At 49.0% G+C, this 21,393-nt stretch overlaps 3 protein-coding genes across 4 annotated transcripts in view; 1 reads left to right on the forward strand and 2 right to left on the reverse strand.

The window, feature by feature from the left end:
* The window catches only part of TMEM170A (transmembrane protein 170A), a 382,399-nt gene that overhangs the window by 350,997 nt on the left and 10,009 nt on the right, over positions 1 to 21,393 (reverse strand). The gene's annotated exons all lie outside the window — the stretch shown is intronic.
* COQ9 (coenzyme Q9) overlaps positions 1 to 21,393 on the reverse strand; it is a 198,304-nt gene that overhangs the window by 46,523 nt on the left and 130,388 nt on the right. The window lies entirely within an intron of this gene.
* On the forward strand, positions 931 to 19,798 carry LOC134408864 (C-signal-like). The gene is made up of 6 exons (XM_063141367.1): positions 931 to 1,182; positions 2,992 to 3,043; positions 6,478 to 6,665; positions 8,077 to 8,235; positions 10,398 to 10,508; positions 19,593 to 19,798. Exons 1-6 carry the CDS (start codon positions 934 to 936, stop codon positions 19,704 to 19,706), a joined length of 873 nt encoding a protein of 290 aa, XP_062997437.1. The 5' UTR covers positions 931 to 933; the 3' UTR covers positions 19,707 to 19,798.

Raw genomic sequence — 21,393 nt, forward strand, 5'->3', positions numbered from 1 at the left:
CCCGGGGGCCGCTCCCAGGCCTTTTTGATGCTGTTCCCATCACCTGTTGTTTGCTGGGCAGGGCCGGTGCTACCATAGAGGCCACTCAGGCAGCTGCCTAGAGCGCCAAGCTAAGAGGGGCGCTGGGCACAGCGCAGCACTCACGCGCGTTGGCTGTGAGCCGGCCCGGCCCGGCCCGAGGATTCAGCTGGGCCTGGGCGGGCGAGATGGCGCCCCGCACCCACCCAGCCAAAGCGAAGCCAGGGACTCTGGGGAGGGGAGGGGGGTGGGGTGGCTCCACGTTCGGACTTCCGGAACGCGCCCGGAAGAGAGAGAGAATGTATAGGTGAATGGGGTGCAGGGGGTCTTTGAGTGAATGCATGTGTTCATGCGTGTGTTTGTTTGGAGTGAGTGATGCCGAATGTGTGTGCGCGCACGTGTGTGAGTTGGGGGGATGATTTGGAGGTGATATTCCTATTAAATAATGCATTTTAGACCCATAGACGTTCCTTTCCAATTTGTCTATAATTGGCATGACGGATTTCTTGCACGTTAAAATAAATTTAGCAGTTTGAAGTTTTGTGCTTCTTATTTTTTCCAGGAACCATAAAATCAAAATTGGCATTTTGGGTGTGTCTGTGAAAGTAGCTCACCTTGCCTAGGGCGCAATGGAATGGCACCTGTTGCTGGGTGCCATTCCCCCCCTCCCCCCGCCTGGGCAGTGATGCCTTGGCTGTCATCCCTGAGCTGCAGCCCTAGCTCTAACACCGCACCTTATTCTGATACCTGTAGACTAGGTTCCCAGTTATGTGAGCACAAACAGTATTTTGCTCCAGGCCATCTTTGGTCCAAGAAGTCCAACGTGTCTTTGTTTACCCAGAGCTGATTTCTGCCATGCGTCATGGTATTAGGCACCACCTCCCTTGACAAATGCCAAGAGCCAAGCTGGGCCCCATGCTGCAGCAGAAAGCAGACGGGTGGGGAAACCACAGCAGCACACGGCCAACAGCCGAGGAAAAGGAGCAGAACAGCAACTCGGGACGGGCCGCATCCGAGCTGACTATGTCGGGGGGCTATTTCTACAGCGTCCTGGTGACAGGAGCGAATCGAGGCATCGGGCTGGAACTGGTGAGACAGCTCCTGGGGCAAGCCAGGCCTCCACGGTGGGTCTTTGCCACATGTCGGGACCCAGCAAAAGCGCAGGTGAGAGCTGGGGATTTCTGCTGAGCCGGTCATCCTTTTAGGAAGGCTCGGTTTCAGGCAGCAGATTCCTGTATCCAACAACAAGGATCACGTCTGCAAACTCCTTTGCCAGCACTTCCTGTCCTAACTAGCAAAAGTAATGGAAAGTGTTCCATTACTTGTGGCTCTTTTATTGGATGTGTTCCAACTGCCCTGCCTTTCTGGTACAGTCCTGATTTTCTGGTCTTTATTTTGGGTATATCGTATTTTTTGCTGTCATTGGATACCGTGTTAACAGCTGCTTTGTCTGACTTTACACTCTTATATTATTGTGGTTTTTTCAGGGTTCAGGTCTTTTGCCAGGTTCTTTTGAAGTTAAATATTTCTGGTGGGGGTGGGGAGGGGCACCTTGCTTCTTATGCCCATGGATGAAAATGCATGAATGCTAAAGCAGGATGCTTTCAGGTAGAGGGCTCCTTGCACTACCACTCAAAAAGCGTTGTGTAACTAATCCGGTTTTTCTTCCTTTGTGGATTAATCTGTACGAATCATGTGATTCTGCAGGAGCACATAATCCAGTTACTTGAGAATCTCAGTTTCTTTCCTTACTTTATTTTTAAAAAAGCAAGTTTCTAGTCTTCTTTGGGGTAAATGATCACTTGGAAGTGTCTGCTGATAACATCTCAGAAGCCACCCAGACAGCGGAGGAAGTCTGAGTGCCTGGCCCAGGTGTCTTTGGTGCTCTCTGGGTAGCTCCCTGTTCTCCCCCCCCCCCCGGTGATTAACAAAGACAGAATACATGCAGATTAATTGCTGCAAATTTACGTATGCAAATATGTGCTACTACTACAATTTTCAGAATTGGACTTTTCTTGATGGAGTGTTTTATTTATTTGTTTATTGCATTTTTATACCGCCCAATAGCCGAAGCTCTCTGGGCGGTTCACAAAAATTAAAACCACGCAAAGTATAAAACAAACAGTATAAAAAGCACGATATAAAATACAATATAAAAACACAACTAGGATAAAATCAGCAGCAGTGCAGAAATACAAATTGAAGATACACATTTAAAACTGTTTATAAATTTTAAATTATATAGACTGTTAAAATGCTTATATTTTTGTATTTATATTATATTTTATATTTATATTTATATTTATATTATATAAATGCAGAGGCCACCAGTGAGGGAGGAAGCAGCAGCCAGGCGCCTCTCCATCGTGCCTGGGTCCAGCTCCAGCTGAGAGCCCCCTCCCTCCTGCTACCAAATGTCTCTGCAGAGGCCACCAGTGAGGAAGGAAGCAGCAGCCAGGCACCTCTCCACCATGCCTGGGTCCAGCTCCAGCTGAGAGCCCCCTCCCTCCTGCTACCAACTGTCTCTGCAGAGGCCACCAGTGAGGGAGGAAGCAGCAGCCAGGCACCTTTCCATCGTGCCTGGGTCCAGCTCCAGCTGAGAGCCCCCTCCCTCCTGCTGTCACCTGTAACTGCTGAACTTTCCAACTAAGATTGTAGAGCCTGAATTTGCTTTGCTTTCCCCCCTCCTCCTCCTCCCTCCCAATCCCCTTTCCTTTTGTGTCATGTCTTTTAGATTGTTAGCCTGTGGGCAGGGACTGTCAAGAAATACTTTTGTAAGCCGCTGTGAGAGCCTTTTTTGGCTGAATGGCGGCATAAAAATCCTCAAATAAATAAACAAATAAATAAATAAATAAATAAATATTTTTAAGATCAGAATCCAGACCACCTTGAAGACTGCTGCCAGCCCCTGACCTGTTGTGTGTCATCTCTCTGCCCCCACCTTGGTAATGCAAATCTTTTCCCTTATTCCAGGAACTGAAAAAGTTGGGTTCCAAACACCCCGGCCTGGTGATACTGAGGCTCGGTAGGTGTGCTTCACAATTCTTTGATTATTTCATTCCCCCTCGGCTCCACAACATAGTTTTCTTCCTTTGTTTCCCTGGCTTCACTACACATAACTTCTGCATAACCAACATGCCCTCTGGCTCCATTTAGGGCAGGAAAGAGGAGTGTTCGTCTTGCAAATGCTCCTGTCCTAACCTGTTATCCTCACCTCATTAGCTTCTATTAGAATCCTCACTTCTTATTAGCTCTGTTCTTCTGAAATCTGGCTTCTTCCTTTTAGTTGAGGAGTTCCAGGCAGTCTTTACTGAATGTCCTCCAGACGTGTTGCATTACAACTCCCACCATTTCACAGCCAGCATGGTCACTGGCCATGCTGCCTGGGGATGATGGGAATTGTAGTCCAACACATCTGGAGAGCGTCAGGGTAGAGAAGTCTGCTCATCCAGCGGGCCTACTCTTATTGCAGAAGGTTCTTCGTCCATGCTCTGGAACCGGCATGGCATAATCCTTAATCTTCACCCTCAGCTGTAATGAAGCCTAAATATATATAGCTGCATTAGTTTTGGTTTTATTTACATTTTTCTAACATCCGTCTCTCTCCCCTGCCTCTCTTGATTTTCCTTGCTGTCAAATTTAGATTATAGTAGACACACAGGGATCTATTTTACTCTGTATTTGGAGCTCTCTAATGTGTTCAAGTTTAATGCTGGATTGGTAATTTACTTTCCATGCAAGCGGTTGTATCAGCCCTCAATCCTGTGCTCATGTATCAAGAAAGCTATGTATCAAGAAAGCCTGCTTTTTTTTAAAGTACTACTAATGCATACACACACACACACACACACACACACACACACACCCTTTACCTTACCACCCCTGAAAAAAACACCACAGTCACTTTGAATGGTTGCAAAAGGGCTCTGTAGATTTGTGGAAAGGAGGTGTGTTAATGATGACACTGTTGCTAGCCAATAGGAGCCCACCATGGCCATTGTTTCCTACACTCAAGCTACTACATTCAAGCCAAACCTCACCAAAAATCTATAGGATACGTCCCGTCCCCCCTCACTCACTCCTGGACAGAAAAAATGTATATATCTCCTGGAGGTGGGGGCATAGACAACATTGCCAAACTACCGCTGTTAAAATCCAAAGAGTTTTCTGGCAGCTTAAAGATTGAGAAAGGCTCTTTGCTGCAACAGACTGACATCGCTGCTGCTCCAGAACTGTGATGTTTGTTTCCATGGTACTTTGGTGTCTTCTGCCCTCAAGCCAACATGAAGCAGTCAACACCTCTTTGATAGCCTAACCCTTTGTTCATAAAGAATGAGAGCAAAGTGATTTGCCCGGCCCAGGCATGTCTCTTAAAGAACAGAGGAAGCTGCCTTATATGGAGTCAGATCCTGGGTCCACCTAGCCCAGTATTGTTGACACTGGCCGGCAGCAGTGGCTCTCCAAGGTTTCAGCAGACTTCTTTCCTAGCCCCACCTGGAGATACTGCCTGCCTGGGCTCGAACCTGGGACCTTCTACATGCAAAGCCGGGACTCTACCACTGAGCCACGGCTATAGGACAATTCTAGAGTTTGTAAACCACAGATTAAAATGTGCAACATCCAGACAAAAGGGTCCAAATGCTTCCCTAAGACTCTTGGCATACCTTCACCGCAATCTTCTATTTGCCCCGCTCTGCCTGCATGCGTCTGGAAGTCTGCTTTTTGTATCCAATCTGCAATTACTCCTCAGTTTACTGCAGTGAAATAAATACTTCTAAAAAGAAATCTTCCCCATCTAGTCCTTTACGAGCTCCCTGGACTGCTCTTCCTGGCTGGACTTTCCCAGCCTGAAACCCTGGTTTCCAGCCCAATCCACAGTAATGGTTTTAACCTTGCAAGCAGAGGTGGACGATTGCAGCAGAGGAGAGGCCATGATCATGAAGAAGGCCACTTTCACCCCCTGCAACCCTCCTGTGGGGGCTGCCCCCCTTCCCAAAACAAATCCAAACAAAAAAACCACTGGTTTGCCCCTGCTGCCAAATTCAGTGGTGGCAAATGTGTTTTTTAAAGGGAAAAGATAGAGTCCAAACTATACTATGGGGGTTGCTGCAAGGGTCACATTTAGCTTGCAAATAAGCAAAATTTGACCTTCGTAGCATTCTGTAGCACTCTGGACACCATCTCTCTCTCTCCCCCCTCCCCCCACTGCTGCCAAATTCATCAGCAGGGGAGACTGTATGCAGCTGTGTTGTCCATCCCTGTTTTAAAGCCCTCAATGGCTAAGTTCCAAAAAGCAAGACTTGGCAAACTTTTTTCCTATTGGGCCATTCACAAAGGTGGGCATAGCCAGATGCTTGCCGACGGCCCACACCCCGGCAGGGGCACCCGCTGGCAAGAGCCCCTCCCCTCCACCTTTGCCACCTGCTTTTTCACCTGCCTCTTGCTCTGGACAGACGGTGGTGGTGGTGGTGGTGGTGAGGAGGAGGAGGAGGAGGAGGAGGAGGAGGAGGAGGAGGAGGAGATGTCGTGGTCTGATGGTTCATGGTCTCTCTGCCTGAAAAGCAAGCAGATTATAGCAATGAGGAGAAGGAAGAGGAGGAGCTGCAGCTGGTGGCAATGGCAGTGAGACGGTAGATACACTGATGGAGGGGAGCATGGAGGATGTCTTGCCCAAAGGCCCCCCCCCAAAAAAAACCAGGAGCCAACACTGTCTGGAATGAACATAAGAACATTAGAAGAGCCCTGAGGCTGGATCAGACCAAGGGTCCATCTAGTCCAGCACTCTGTTCACACAGTGGCCAACCAGCTGTCGATCAGGGACCAACAAAGCAGGACATGGTGCAACAGCACCCTCCCACCCATGTTCCCCAGCAACTGGTGCACACAGGCTTACTGCCTCGAATACTGGAGGTAGCACACAACCATCAGGGCTAGTAGCCATTGATAGCCTTCTCTTGGAATTTAATCCACCCCCCTTTTAAAGCCCTCCAAATTGGTGGCCATCACTACATCCTGTGGTAGTGAGTTCCATCATTTAACTATGCGCTCTGTGAAGAAGTCCTTCCTTTTATTTGTCCTGGATCTCCCACCAGTCAGCTTCATGGGATGACCCCTGGTTCTAGTATCTTGAGAGAAGGAGAAAAATGTCTCCCTGTCCACATTTTGTCCACCTCTGTCATGTCTCCCCTCAGCCCCCTTTTTTCCAAGCTGAACAATCCCAGTTGAGGTAACCTTCCTTCATAGGGGAGATGCTCCAGCCCCTTAATCACTTTAGTTGCCCTTTTCTGCAACTTTTCCAGCTCTATAATATCCTTCTTTAGATGGGATGACCAGAACTGTACACAGCATTCTAAGTGTGGTCGCACCATAGATTTGTATAAAGGCAGAATGATACTGGCAGTTTAATTCTCAATGAAATTCAGCACTGCCCACGATGAATCCCAGTCACTCTTTCCATAGAGTCCACAGACGAAGCGAGCATCGAGGCTTCTGCCAAGGAAGCTGAGACCCACTTGGCAGGAAGCGGACTCAACCTGCTGATCAACAACGCTGGGATCATGCTACCGAGCACCCTGGAGTTGGTGACCCAAGAAGAGATGCTGAATGTGTACCATGTCAACGTCGTCGGGCCAATGCTAGTGACTAAGGTAGAACTCGGCCTCATACTTCCCTAGGTGGGGGCCTCTTCCCTGAGGAAAGGAAGCGACCAATGGGTGAAGACAGAAGTCACATAAAAAGAAGACCCTTGATAGGTCCTCTTGGCTGCGGTGTGAGCCTGTGATGCTGCTTCCACATTTGAGCTCTTTAGCACTGCTATGGCATTGCTTTTCTGCAACATTCTGCATGCAGAATTAAAACAGCCACTGCACTTACTATAATTCTACATTATCCAGCAATTGCCTTCGTTGTAGCTAAGATCCTTCTATAACATTCTTCCCCTACCTGGTGCCCTCCAGATGTGTTAGACCCGTGGTTCCCAAAGTGGGCGGTACCCCACTACATCCTTTGGGGTGGGTGGGATTGCATAGGGGGGCGTTAAGAGGGAAAGGGGCGGCAGGGGGGCGCTCAAGGTGGTCTTTTCCAAGAAACGCCTCTCCAGAAGGTCTTAAAACCCAGGGACATTTTTATGGGAGAAGGTAGTTTGGTCCCAAGCCATATAGGGGAAGAACCCACACATGTATTAATACTGTTTAAGAAGAGTCCTTTTAACGGTGAATTGAAATGTTCCAAAAGCACCAAAATGCTAATGAAGAGACATACCCTGCTTGGTGTGCCCTGCCACGCTGGCTGCAAAACAGGCATTCACTCTCTTTTCCCTCCCTCCCTTGGCAAGCCTGCGGCAGGTGCTTCCCATTTAAAGGGGCCAGCTGAGCTACAAAATGACATTGAACTGAATTACTAAATTTGATATCTAATATACTTACTATATGACTATCAGACTTTGAAAAGATGATATCACTGGATCAAGTTCATCAATTATGTTTAATTGAATAAACTAAAAAAGTAATTAGATTTTGAATAAATATTCAATTAATTGTTACTGCTTTGAATTTTATTGTTATTATCTTCCTTAGTGGGTCATTGAAAACTGCTATTCTGAATAATGATTTTTATAGTGTAGGGTAGGGGGCACTGGGCATGGGTTTGTGGAACCAAGGGGGCGGTGACCTGAAAAAGTTTGGGAACAACTGTGTTAGACTACAACTCCCAGTACCCACCCCCCCAGCCAGCCATGGAGTTGTAGTCCAATACAAAAGGGGCGAATCAGGTTGGGGAAGGCTATTCGATAAAGTTTAGTCAGAAACTTTACAACTTTAATTGGAAGCTTCTTGCATTCTACCCTTCTAATTGTTCCTGTTCAGCACAACATCAGCTTTACTGATGAATACCTCCTCCTCCTTCTTCACACTTTTAGAGGTTTTAAAAAGTATTATGTATTATGCAATATTTAAATTAATAGCAATAAAATAAAAAAATGAAAACAGAACAAAAGCAGAACAACGACTAGTGGTTTGGGACACAGAAGACGCCACTGACCTTGTTTGTGTCCTTCCACAGGCATTTCTGCCCCTGCTGAAGACCGCTGCACAGAGGAGCAGCAGGAGAGGGTTGAGCTGCGGCAGGGCTGCTGTGATCAACGTTTCCACCATTGGCAGCTCCATTGGGAATCCGCCCTCCATGGACACCTTTCCAGTCATCTCTTACCGGTGCAGCAAGGTAGTTCGGGAAGAAATAAAACCATCTCTCACTTTCCGGTGCCCTGACCAATAAGGCCCTGGCATGAGTGACAAACACCACAGCAATTAATAACTTTAAAACAATAACAACAACCACAACTGCTAATTGTTATTTTAAAACGTAATAACGTGAACCATATTTAGATTTCTTCTGTTTCGTTTTTTGCCACTTCACATTCACTTGCAATGGGCCCATGGGCATTGCCCAGGCCGGCCTGGCATCACAGCCCAAAGGCTACACCAGGGGTGCTGAACCTCCTTCAGCTGAGGGCCGGACTCAGTCTTGGAGGCCCACTCGGGCCTCGGGCCTCATTCCAGTGGTGAAAAAGGAGGCAAAAGGGGTGTAGGACATATATATTTCTCCAAGTTAGATTACTGCAATGCACTTTACGTAGGGCTGCCTTTGAAGACGGTTCGGAAGCTGCAGCTCAAGCAAAATGCAGCGGCCAGATTGATTTCGGGAACCAGAAAGTTCGACCATATAACACCTGCTCTGGTCCGCTTGCACTGGCTGCCTGTATGTTTCCAAGCCCAATTCAAGGTGCTGGTTTTGACCTATAAAGCCTTACATGGCTTGGGACCACAATACCTGATGGAACGCCTCTCCCAACGTGAATATACCCGGTCACTACGTTCAACATCTAAGGTCCTCCTCCGGGTGCCTACTCCGAGAGAGGCTCGGAGTGTGGCAACGAGGGATAGGGCCTTTTTGGTGGTGGCCCCCAGACTGTGGAATGATCTCCCTGACGAGGCTCACCTGGCACCAACGCTGCTATCTTTCCGGCGTCAAGTTAAGACTTTCCTCTTTGCCCAGGCATATAGCGGCACATCTTAATTACCCACATGTCTAGTTTTTTAACGGTTTTTAATGCTTTATGTGTGTATGTTCTGTGTTTTAGAATTTTACATTTTGTATACTCATTTCTATCTTAATTTTAGAGTTTCTGTAAACCGCCCAGAGAGCCCCGGCTATGGGAGCGGTATATAAGTGCAATAAATAAATAAATAAATATTTCAGCTTAAGAGAGCCAGTGTGGTGTAGCGGTTGGACTGGAACTCGGGAGATCCGAGTTCTAGTCCCCACTCAGCCATGAAGCACACTGGGTGACTTTGGGCCAGTTGCTGACTCTCAGCCTAACCTACCTCACAGGGTTGTTGTTGAGGACAAAATAGAGAGGAGGATCATTCCCTATGAGGGAAGGTCACAACAGCTGGGATTGTTTAGCTTGGGGAAATGGAGGCTGAGGGGAGACATGACAGAGGTGTACAAAATTATGCATGGTGTGGAGAATGTGGACAGGGAGACATTTTCCTCCCTCCTTCAAAATACCACAATCCAGGGTCATCCCATGAAGCTGACTGGAGGGAGATTCAGGACAAATAAAAGGAAGGACTTCTTCACACAGCGCATAGCTAAAATATGGAACTCACTACCGCAAGATGTAGCGATAGCCACCATTTTGGATGGCTTTAAAAGGGGGTTGGATAAATTCCTAGAGGAGAAGGCTATCCATGGCTACTGGTCACAATGGCTATGTGCTCCTTCCAGTATCAGAGGCAGTAAACCTGTGTGCATCAGTTGCTGGGGAATATGGGTGGGAGGGTGCTGTTGCACCATGTCCTGCTTGTGGGTTCCTGGTCAACAGCTGGTTGGACACTGTGTGAACAGAGTGCTGGATTAGATGGACCCTTGATCTGATCCAGCCTCAGGGCTCTTCTAATGTCCTTATGTAAACCTCCTTGGGTTCTGTGCAGGAGGAAAAAAGGTAAGATGTAAATGTAATAAATAAATAAGATATAAATAAATCTCTTAGTGTTGGGAAGATCAGGGGAGGCCTTTCAGCCTTTTAGAATGGGGAAAAAAACCTGCACAAAAGCTGGGAAACCAGAAAATGATGGGTGGTTAGGCTAAAGTGGGTGGGGCTAGGGCAAGGGTAGTGGCCCTTTGGGGGTCCGGATTTGGCCCCTAGGGCCTGAGGTCCTCCACCTCTTCGCTACACTAACGGGAGTTGGAGAGTCTTTTCAGAACGCCTCAGCTGTGCCCAGTTTGTACCTCTACTTAAGGAATCTTCTGAAGGGGTCCGCTGTACATCCACAGTCCTTCCTTAATGCCCATGGTTCTTCTTCTGCCTCTTTCTTCAGACCGCCCTCAACATGCTCACGCGGTGCCAGGCGCTGGAGTACAAGGACGACAGCATCCTGTGCGCTGCGCTCCACCCAGGCTGGGTGAAAACGGAACTGGGGACAGACAAGGTACCACCTGGAGAAGATTTGCCACCAGAACAAACGTGGCAAGGGGGGATGGGGAAAGAAAACACAACTGACAGGACCACGTACTAGAGCAGGAGTCTTCAACGGGTGGGTCACGACCTCAAAGCGGCTCACGAGATCAGTCCAGATGGGCTGCGGTAAAGCTGTTGCCACCATGTGGGCCTGGAGAAACGTTGGGCGTGGGTCCCGTGATGCAGGTGGGGAGTCCGAGGTGGGTGTCGGATCTGGACCAGTTGAAGGCCACTGAACTAGACCATGGGTGTTGAATGTTGGGCCGTTGGGCCAAATCAGCCCTATGGGGGTCCCGATCTGGCCCTTGGAGGGGTTTCCCCTGATAGCCACACCCACTTTCCCCTAACTGCCTGTTGTTGAAAGCATTCTCCTAAGGTTTCATTCCTAGCAGTAAGAGCTTTAAGCTGAATTACTGTATGTCGGTATTTGTGGTATTTTGTCCCAACCTCGTGTGGCGCAGAGCAGTAAAGCAGCAGTTTCTGCAGCTGAAACTCTCCCCACGGCCTGAGTTCGATCCCAGCGGAAGCTGGTTTCAGGCAGCCGGCTCGGGTCAACTCAGCCTTCCATCCTCCTGAGGTCGGTAAAATGAGTACCCAGTTAGCTGGGGGAAAGGTAATAATGGCCGGGGAAGGCAACGGCAAACCACCCCGCTATAAGGCCTGCCAAGAAAACGTCAGCGAAAGCTGGCGTCCCTCCAAGAGTCAGCAATGACTCAGTGCTTGCACGAGAGGTTCCTTTCCTTTCCTTCCTGTCCTGACCCACCCACCCTCCCTCTTGCCTTTGGCTCCACTCATCACTACATTGCAGCCCCCAAGAGCGCCAAAATGAAATTTGGCCCGTGGGCTGAAAGACGTTCAACACCCCTGTGTTAGTGTGAGGAACGGTGAGTTTTCTGAGGATGAGGACTCTGGGGATGAGCAGCCACAGGCGGGACCCAGTACCAGCTTGGCTGATCAACAGCCAGCAGAGGCCTCATCCAGTGCAAACTTAGAAGAGGAGCCAACAGACTTGTTACACGTGCCCTCGTTCAAACAGCAAAGGGCAGAGAAGGAGGCTTTACGCTGATCCAAGCGGATTGCTAATAAACGCCAGCTGAACAAGGAACAGCTGTGAGGCTGAGCTGGTGTATTTAGGTAGCAGTGCGCAGGCCAGCAAATTGTCAGAGCTTATCTGGTTTGCCTGGGAGAAGCTCTGGACCGTATACCCTTGACCGTGCCGTGTTCCTGTTGGATCGTTTTGGACTCTGGACTTCTTGGACCCCGTGACTCTCTCCTGCCCTTTGAAACTTGGACTGGCTTATGGACTCTGGTGACTTGCTCTCTCGTGCCTTTTGAACCCTGGACTGTTATATGGAATTGGCTTGGAACTTTACGTGAGCACTAAAGACTGTTCTATTTGGTGTTTAACTTGTGTGAATACACATTATTGTTTATCGTTTAGTGCTGTGTTGTCTGATTCTTGGCGGGCTTCCCAGTCTGGGCACTCTGCCCAAAGAGATAAGTGAAAGTGGCTGGCTTCAGACCGGCTTCTTCAGGACAGAATAAGCTCTGACCAACGTAAACCAGCACTTTTTCTGTTAAGTAAATAAGGATGGAAAACTTTCTGGAACAGCAGAATCAGCTAGCTGCGCAGGTGACACAGCTCACGCAATTAATCATCACGCTCCAAGCGCAAGTAAATCAGGCAACGGCTGCCGCTTCTCAGCCTCCGCCGCTGCCGCGTAGGAGTAAATGCTTTGCAACTATGCCAGAGAGGTTTTCCGGAGAAAGGGGAATGCTGGACAGTTTTCTTGCAAGCTGCAAATTGCATTTCAAGGTCCGACCGGAGGATTTTGTTACAGATGGGCACAAAGTAGCTTTTATTGTGTCCTTGTTGTCTGGGTCTGTGAGCAAATGGGTTACACCTTATCTCAATCAGGATAGCCCTTTGCTTGGCAACCTGGATGAGTTTCTGAAAGAGATGACGGCCATCTGGGGAGATCCGGTGAAAGCAGAAACAGCTGAGCACTGCATAAGGGACTTGCGTCAGGGAAAGGGGTCAGTGGCTGAATATGCTACTCAGTTTCGTCTCCTGGCACAAGACCTGACTTGGAATGACAGTGCACTTCAGTTGCAGTTTCGTTATGGCCTGGCAGAGGAGCTGTTGGACGAATTGGCACGCTCAGCACCGCCTACATCATTGGCTCTGCTCATCGAACAGGCCACCCGGATGGATGCTCGGTTATCAGCTCGTCGTTTGGCACGAAAAGGAACAACAGGGTGGAGAGTGGAGCCAGTGGTGGAGCCAGCAGCAACACCTGCAGTTGTGGTCTCGCCCTGTACCGGTGAAGAGCCCATGCAGCTGGGAGCTGTGAGAGCACGTCTCTCTGCGGCGGAGAAGCAGCGAAGGAGAGTGGCTGGCGTGTGCTTATATTGTGGACATGGGGGGCATTTTGCTCGAGTATGCCCTGCCAAGGGACAGAAGGGGTCTTTGTCGGGAAACGGGACTTCCCAGGCTTAGGAGGGGTCGCTAGCCTGGGAATTTTTAGAGCAGAGGCAGGTGTGCCTCATGCAGAACCTAGAAAAGACCCCCTACTGGTCTCAGCAACTCTGTCAGAGGAGCAGGCTCAGGGGTGTGCAGTGGGAGTTATGATTGACTCTGGAGCATCCAGCAATTTTATGGACTGGGCATTTGCTTCCCAACACAATTTCACACTAGAGCCGCTGGCAGAGCCGAGGCAGGTGGAGACAATTGATGGGCGACTTTTAAAATCAGGGCCAGTGACGCACCAGACCACTCTGTTGAGGCTGGAGATCCAGGGGCATGTGGAGCGCCTACGTTTCTATGTGGCAGCGGTGCCACATTTTGCAGTGGTTTTGGGGATGCCATGGCTCACGCAGCATGATCCCCATATCTCATGGGGTCGGCGGGAAGTACTTTTTGCTTCGCCCTATTGTCAAGAACATTGTTGGCCGGAGCGGGTGCAGGCAGCCGTGGCAGCGGTTCCAAGATCTGTGGCTGCAGATCTTCCAACAAAGTACGCTGAATTTGCGGATGTTTTTGACAAAAAGGAGGCGGATAGGCTTCCACCGCATAGGCCATATGACTGCACTATTGATTTGTTACCAGGGGCCTCTATAGCAGCGGGGCGCATTTATTCCCTTTCAGAACCAGAGTTGGCGGTTTTACAGGAATTTTTGGAGACCAACATACAGAAGGGGTTTATTCGCCGTTCTAAGTCGCCTGCAGGCGCACCCGTATTCTTTGTACGCAAAAAGACAGGGGATTTGCGTCTCTGTAATGATTATAGAGGCCTGAACCGCATCACGGTGCATAACCGCTACCCCTTACCATTAATTCCAGAACTTTTGGAGCGCCTGCGACATGCGAAGGTTTTTACCAAATTAGATCTTCGCGGGGCCTATAATTTGGTGAGAATCAAGGAAGGGGACGAGTGGAAGACTGCTTTTCAGACCCGATATGGGCACTATGAATATACAGTGATGTCGTTCGGATTATGCAACGCCCCAGCCGTATTTCAGCATTTTGTTAATGACGTTTTCAGGGACTACCTGGATCGCTTTGTTATTATTTATCTGGATGATTTTTTGATTTATTCCCCCAATCAGGAGGCGCATGATGCTCATGTTAAGGCAGTGTTGCAGAGACTTCGTGAGCACAGGTTGTACGCAAAATTAGACAAATGTGCGTTCGATCTCACGGAAGTGGACTTTTTGGGATATAAGATCTCTGCAAAAGGAGTGGCGATGGATCACACCAAGGTCGAAGCGGTCCTGTCCTGGCAGTCGCCTAGGACTCGAAAGGAGGTGCAGCGCTTCTTGGGTTTCGCGAATTTTTACCGGCGCTTTATTCCGGAGTTCGCGACTCTGGCGGAACCCATCACGCAGTTGCTGAGGGGCAAGACGGGGTTTCGGTGGACGCCGGCAGCACAGGTAGCATTCGAGCAGCTGAAGCAGCGGTTTACGGCAGCCCCAATTCTGCAGCATCCAGATCCACGTAAACCGTTTGTGGTGGAGACGGATGCGTCGGATGTCGCCGTAGGTGCAGTTCTGCTGCGGGCAAGTACAGCAGACTCTGGGTGGTTGCCTTGTGCGTTTTTTTCTAGGCAGCTTACTCCACCAGAAAGGAACTACACGATCTGGGAGAAGGAGCTCTTGGCATTAAGGCGGCCTTCGAGGTGTGGCGTCATCTGTTGGAGGGGGCGGAGTATCCAGTGGAGGTTCGAACCGATCACCGAAACCTGGAGTATCTGCAAACGGCCCGGAAGCTGACACAACGACAGAAGCGCTGGGCTTTGTTTTTTGGGCGTTTCAACTTTCGGTTGAGATATATTCCTCGGGCCCAAAATCGCCAGGCTGATGCCTTGTCCCGCAAGCCAGAGTATGCAGCGCAGACGGAGAGGGAGGTGCTGTCAATGATCCTGCGACCTGAACATTTTGCAGCAGCGCAGGTGCCCCCGACTTTGCGGGAACAGATTCGCCAGGTGCAGGGGCAGGACGCGTTGGTGCAGGAACATGCAGCAGAAGGGGCCAAGTCACCGTTTCACATGAGAGACGGGCTCCTATATCACCGGGGTCGTTTGTATGTGCCAGCAGGGGTGTGTAGGGACTCCGTGTTACAGCTGTGCCATGACAGCCGGCCGGCCGGACATTTTGGCATATACAAGACTTTGCACCTGCTGTCTAGAGACTTTTGGTGGCCGAGGGTGCAAGCGGATGTGGCTCGGTACGTCCAGAGCTGTCCGGTGTGCCATCGGGCAAAGGACATAAGGGGGCAACCGGTAGGCTTACTACATCCGTTGCCTACACCTGTGGGTCCATGGCGGGTGATTTCAATGGACTTTATTACAGACTTGCCATTGTCTGCGGGACACACCACTATATTTGTAGTGGTCGATCTTTTTTCAAAGATGGCGCATTTTGTCCCGTGTCCAGGGTTACCAACCGCCCAGGAGACTGCTCGGTTGTTCGTGGACAATGTGTTCAGGTTACATGGACTGCCGGAGGGGATTGTCTCGGATCGGGGAGCGCAGTTTACGGCACGTTTTTGGAAGGCGGTGATGCAGGTTTTGGACATCAAGGCGCATATGTCATCAGCCTTTCATCCGCAGACAGAGCGGACAAATGGCACGTTAGAGCAATACCTGCGATGTTACTCTAACTATCAACAAGACAATTGGGCGGGGTTGCTTCCCTTGGCAGAATTCGCCTATAATAATTCAGTGCACGCCTCAATGCAGGAGACACTTTGCAACCAGCGGTGTTCATCCAAGGTGGTTTCCTGCGGTGGTGCCCGCTACCAAGGTTCCTGCAGCAGACCAATGGTTGCAGGAATTACAGGCAGTGCAATCCATGGTGCAGGAGCAGCTGCAGGTGGCCAAAGAGGCCTACAAGGTGGGCGCTGATCGGAGGAGGCAGGAGGGGGCAGCAATTACGGTTGGTGACCGGGTGTGGTTGTCAACACGGAATCTTCCACGGCATCGACCCTGCAGGAAGTTGGATGCATGTTTTATGGGCCCATTTTTAGTAACAGCACAGATTAATCCGGTGGCGTTCCGCTTACAGCTGCCTCGGACTTTCCGGATTCACCCAGTGTTTCACCACTCTCTATTGGTTCCAGCAGCAGGGGTGAGGCCGGATGCTGGGTCAAAGGCTCCTCCAGTCCCAGTGTTAGTGGATGGGGAGGAGGAGTATGAAGTGGCACAAGTCTTGGACTCACGGAAACATCAAGGGCGTTTGCAGTACTTAATAGACTGGCTGGGTTATGGGCCAGAAGAGCGCTCCTGGGAGAATGCTGGGGATGTGCATGCTCCTCTCTTGGTGAAGGACTTTCACCATAACTACCCTTCCAAGCCAGGCCCAGCTAGGGCGGCAGGAGGGGATTATGGAGAGGGGAGTAGTGTGAGGAACGGTGAGTTTTCTGAGGATGAGGACTCTGGGGATGAGCAGCCACAGGCGGGACCCAGTACCAGCTTGGCTGATCAACAGCCAGCAGAGGCCTCATCCAGTGCAAACTTAGAAGAGGAGCCAACAGACTTGTTACACGTGCCCTCGTTCAAACAGCAAAGGGCAGAGAAGGAGGCTTTACGCCGATCCAAGCGGATTTTTAATAAACGCCAGCTGAACAAGGAACAGCTGTGAGGCTGAGCTGGTGTATTTAGGTAGCAGTGCGCAGGCCAGCAAATTGTTAGAGCTTATCTGGTTTGCCTGGGAGAAGCTCTGGACCGTATACCCTTGACCGTGCCGTGTTCCTGTTGGATCGTTTTGGACTCTGGACTTCTTGGACCCCGTGACTCTCTCCTGCCCTTTGAAACTTGGACTGGCTTATGGACTCTGGTGACTTGCTCTCTCGTGCCTTTTGAACCCTGGACTGTTATATGGAATTGGCTTGGAACTTTACGTGAGCACTAAAGACTGTTCTATTTGGTGTTTAACTTGTGTGAATACACATTATTGTTTATCGTTTAGTGCTGTGTTGTCTGATTCTTGGCGGGCTTCCCAGTCTGGGCACTCTGCCCAAAGAGATAAGCGAAAGTGGCTGGCTTCAGACCGGCTTCTTCAGGACAGTTAGAGACACTTGAAACCAGAGCTTGGGCAGCATCGTTTGAATCGGTATCGAAATTCAGCCTCCTCCACCCAAGTGGCCAGAAAGGCGCAGAGGGCGACGATGTCTCTCCCATCAGTGTAGGAGCCATACGCTTGATCCTTCATATTTCTTCCACATGGGCCACCCACTATTTACAGTTGACTCCTGGTCAAGGTGAGGGTGGCCCTTTTTACACCTAAGGGTCATCCCAGGCAAATGGAGGGGTCGTCCCTGCCTGTTCCCGGGATCCCCTGTGTGTCATTTGGGTGCACAGAGATGATCCCGGGACAATCCTGGGGGAAAAGGCAGGTGTAGAAACGGCCAGTGTTTTCCATGCCTAATCAAAAGGCATGGTGCAGCTTTTCCACCTTCTCCTCCTTCATGGATCTTTTGTGGAAAGAAAAAGACAGAAATGGTGGGAAAATACAAGCAGACGGAAGATGGCATCTGGATCTCCGGTAGAATCCCGTGAATGAGGCAGGGGGATAAGCGAGAGAATTGCATCGTCTGGAACTACCCCGAATACCAGTTTGCTTAGAAGTGGGATCAACTTGTCCAATCTTTTAGAAGGCTGGATCCTAGGAATCTTTTCTAGCCTTTGCTCCCAGTTCTTATAACAGCCTTCCCCCAACCTGGTGCCTTCTGTGGGATTCTGGGAGTTGTAGTCCAACACATCCAGAAGGCACCAGGTTGGGGGAAGGGTGTTTTATAACAATTATAATCAAGTTCAATTTTTGTTTTTTTTCCTTTCCCCATAATAATGCTCAAAGTGGCTCAGAAACAGTAAAGGGAACACCAGGGCTGTCTATATGCCCTATTTACCCCAAGGTAGCTTATTATTATTATTATTATTATTATTATTATTATTATTATTATTTATATAGCACCATCAATGTACATGGTGCTGTACAGAGTAAAACAGTAAATAGCAAGACTCTGCCGCATAGGCTTACAATCTAATAAAATCATAGTAAAACAATAAGGAGGGGAAGAGAAGGCAAACAGGCACAGGGCAGGGTAAGCAGGCACAGGGTAGGGTAAAACTAACAGTATAAAGTCAGAACAACATCAAGTTTTAAAAGCTTTAGGAAAAAGAAAAGTTTTTAGTTGAGCTTTAAAAGCTGTGATTGAACTTGTAGTTCTCAAATGTTCTGGAAGAGCGTTCCAGGCGTAAGGGGCAGCAGAAGAAAATGGACGGAGCCGAGCAAGGGAAGTAGAGGCCCTTGGGCAGGCGAGAAACATGGCATCAGAGGAGCGAAGAGCACGAGCGGGGCAATAGCGTGAGATGAGAGAGGAGAGATAGGAAGGAGCTAGACCGTGAAAAGCTTTGAAGGTTAACAGGAGAAGTTTATATTGGATTCTGAAGTGAATTGGAAGCCAATGAAGAGATTTCAGAAGCGGAGTAACATGGTCAGAGCGGCGAGCCAAGAAGATGATCTTTGCGGCAGAGTGGTGAACAGAAACCAACGGACTGATGTGAGAAGAAGGAAGGTCAGAGAGAAGAAGGTTGCAGTAGTCCAACCGTGAAATAACCAGTGCTTGAACAAGCGTCTTGGCGGAAGAGACAGACGAAAATGATCGAATCCTGGCAATATTATACAGGAAAAATCGACAAGATTTAGCTACTGCCTCAATATGAGGAATAAAGGAGAGCGAGGAGTCAAATATAAAGCCAAGGCTATGAGCTTCCTTGACCGGAGTAAGCGTAACATCATTGACAGTAAGAGAGAATGAGAGATGAGGAGAAGGTTTAGGAGGAAAAACGAGCAATTCAGTCTTTGCCATATTGAGTTTCAAACGACGATGAAGCAGCCAAGCTGAGATATCTGAAAGACATGCCGAGATACGACCGTGAATAGCTGCGCACTGGTGTTGCGTTGGTTATACGACGCAGCCGCCAGCTCACAGCCACCATGGGGCTTTCACCCGAAACTGTGCATTTGAAAAGTTGCGGACTTACTAGACTTTTTCCTTGAGGTCACCGCCATATTTCCTGCCATCTGTCGGTGGTGACCTCAATTTGGGTTGATGCTGGGGGTGGTTCTGGGGGCTGATCAAGGCCCACGGTAGTTTGCTTGGAGTGCAGGAAGGCCAGGGAGGAGGCAGGCTTGATTAGCTGAATGGCTGCCGGAAAGCTGTGGGGATTAACCATTCCCACCCTGCAGCTGCGATGCTGCTGGGTGTTTTAGGAACGAGCAGCCAAAGCAGCGACGTAAAGACACTCCCATCAACATCTAGGTCAGAGGTGGGCAACTGCAGCTGAATTTGCTACTTCGATAGCAGCAGCAAAAAGAAAAGAAAACACACACCAGCAATTTTGCTTTATATTATGGGCGCTTCAACACTTCAGCGCTGCTCAGTGGGTTTGGCAGTAACCCCTCTGCATTTCACACACCCAGATTTTCTCTCCTCGTGGCAGATCTTTTTTTAAAAAAAATTAAACAACAAACACGTGTTTCCCTAATGCAGGCGGAGCTGACCGTGGAAGAAAGCGTGAGTGGGATCCTCGAGGTACTTTCCAGCCTCTCCGAAGAGCAAAACGGCCGAGTGGTGGACTGGGAGGGCAAACCGGTGCTTTGGTGAAGGAACCAGGAGGAGGCGTGACGCGGGAACTCGCTAGCAGCTCAGGCGAGCTTCCCTGGGGCAGCCTGACAAATACACCTATCACTGTCTGAAAGAACAGCTGTTGGGTCTTTTTAAATTATTTTTGTGGGCAAGAGCGGCCGGAGGCAAAATCTGTCCTGGGTGATCATTGGGAGAGCTCAGGGTTACTCCCAATTTGTGCAGAGTAGTCCCAGTCCTGGTGGGAAAGGCAGGTTAAAACTACACTGGGTGCTCCTAGCTGTGACCCTCACATCTCAGGTCCGCCATCAATAGGAGGCGTCATGAGCGCTTACACCCCAGCAGGGGCCCATTGACAAGAAACCGCCGACATTACTCCTTTTCATCACTGCCACCTGCTTCTTGACCTGCCTCTCGCTCTGGTCCTAGACAACAGTGGTGGAGAGAAGGCGGAGCAGGAGATGCCGCCTCCGCCTCCCCGGCTCCCTGCCTGTCAAGCAAGTGCTGGCAACCATGAGAAAGAAGAGGAGGAGCAGTAGCAGCTGGGGACAAGGGCGGTGGGTTTCTGGAGTGCGCAAGTACTGGAGTACTTTCTGGAGAACGGTTTCTGGAGAAACCAACTGGGTTTCTGGAGTGTGCAAGTGCTGCCTTCAGCACCAGCTCCAGGTTTTGGAGGGCCCTTGGGCAAGCCAGCCTCAGGGGGCCTTTTGAGGCTGGCTTGCCCAAGGGCCCTCCAAAACCTGGAGCCGGTGCTGAAGGCAGTACTTGCTAGGGTGACCATATGATCGGATTTGCCTGGGGTTTTGATGGCAAATCCGGGAGGGGGAGGGGAAATCCGGATTTCCCCCCGAAGGGCAGCTCTAATGGGAATTAGCAAAAATGCTTATAACTCCGTCATTTTTTAAGATAAAGACATGAAATTTGGCACAATGGTAGCTCTTAGGAAGGGCTTTAGTCATACCAAATTTGAAACAGATCCGTTCATCCATTGATTTTTTAGGAATTTGTTAAAAATTGAGGTTTTAAAATTATTATTTTTAAAATCGTCATTTTTAAAGATAAAGAGATGAAACTTTGCACCATGAAAGGATTTTGGTAGAGCTTTAGCCACACCAAATTTGAAACAGATCCATTCATCCATTGATTTTTTAGGATTTTTTTAAAAATTGAGGTTTTAAAATTATTTTTAAAATCGTCATTTATAAAGATAAGAGATGAAACTTTGTACCATGATAGGATTTAGGTAGAGTTTTAGCCACACCAAATTTGAAACAGATCTGGGGCCAGTAGCAAACCCTGTTAACAACAACAGCAGCTTGCAATGACTCTGTACAGCACCATGTACATTGATGGTGCTATATAAATAAATAATAATAATAATAATAAGATACAGTCAGAAAAGATATTTGAGGGAAGGGGGGAATGTAACACACAGAGTATAGCAAAAGCTTCAAAGTACAGCAAAACCTACAAAAGTAGGAGTGAGTGAAGTTAATTTCAAATACATTGACTCTCTCACTTGTTCTTTATTTCAGTGATTTTAACATTAAGATGTTATGTAGAACAGATTTGTCTGAAATGTGTGCTGTAAAATCAGACATGTGACCAAGGCTATGTTTGGGTGGGCACGCCCCCCTTGGTACTGGACACGCCCCCTTGGGGGCGACCATGTTGTCCTCCTTTTTGGTTTCCAAAATATGATCACCCT

Source organism: Elgaria multicarinata, chromosome 14 (genome assembly GCF_023053635.1).
Source record: "Elgaria multicarinata webbii isolate HBS135686 ecotype San Diego chromosome 14, rElgMul1.1.pri, whole genome shotgun sequence".
In the NCBI taxonomy this organism is placed as follows: domain Eukaryota; kingdom Metazoa; phylum Chordata; class Lepidosauria; order Squamata; family Anguidae; genus Elgaria; species Elgaria multicarinata.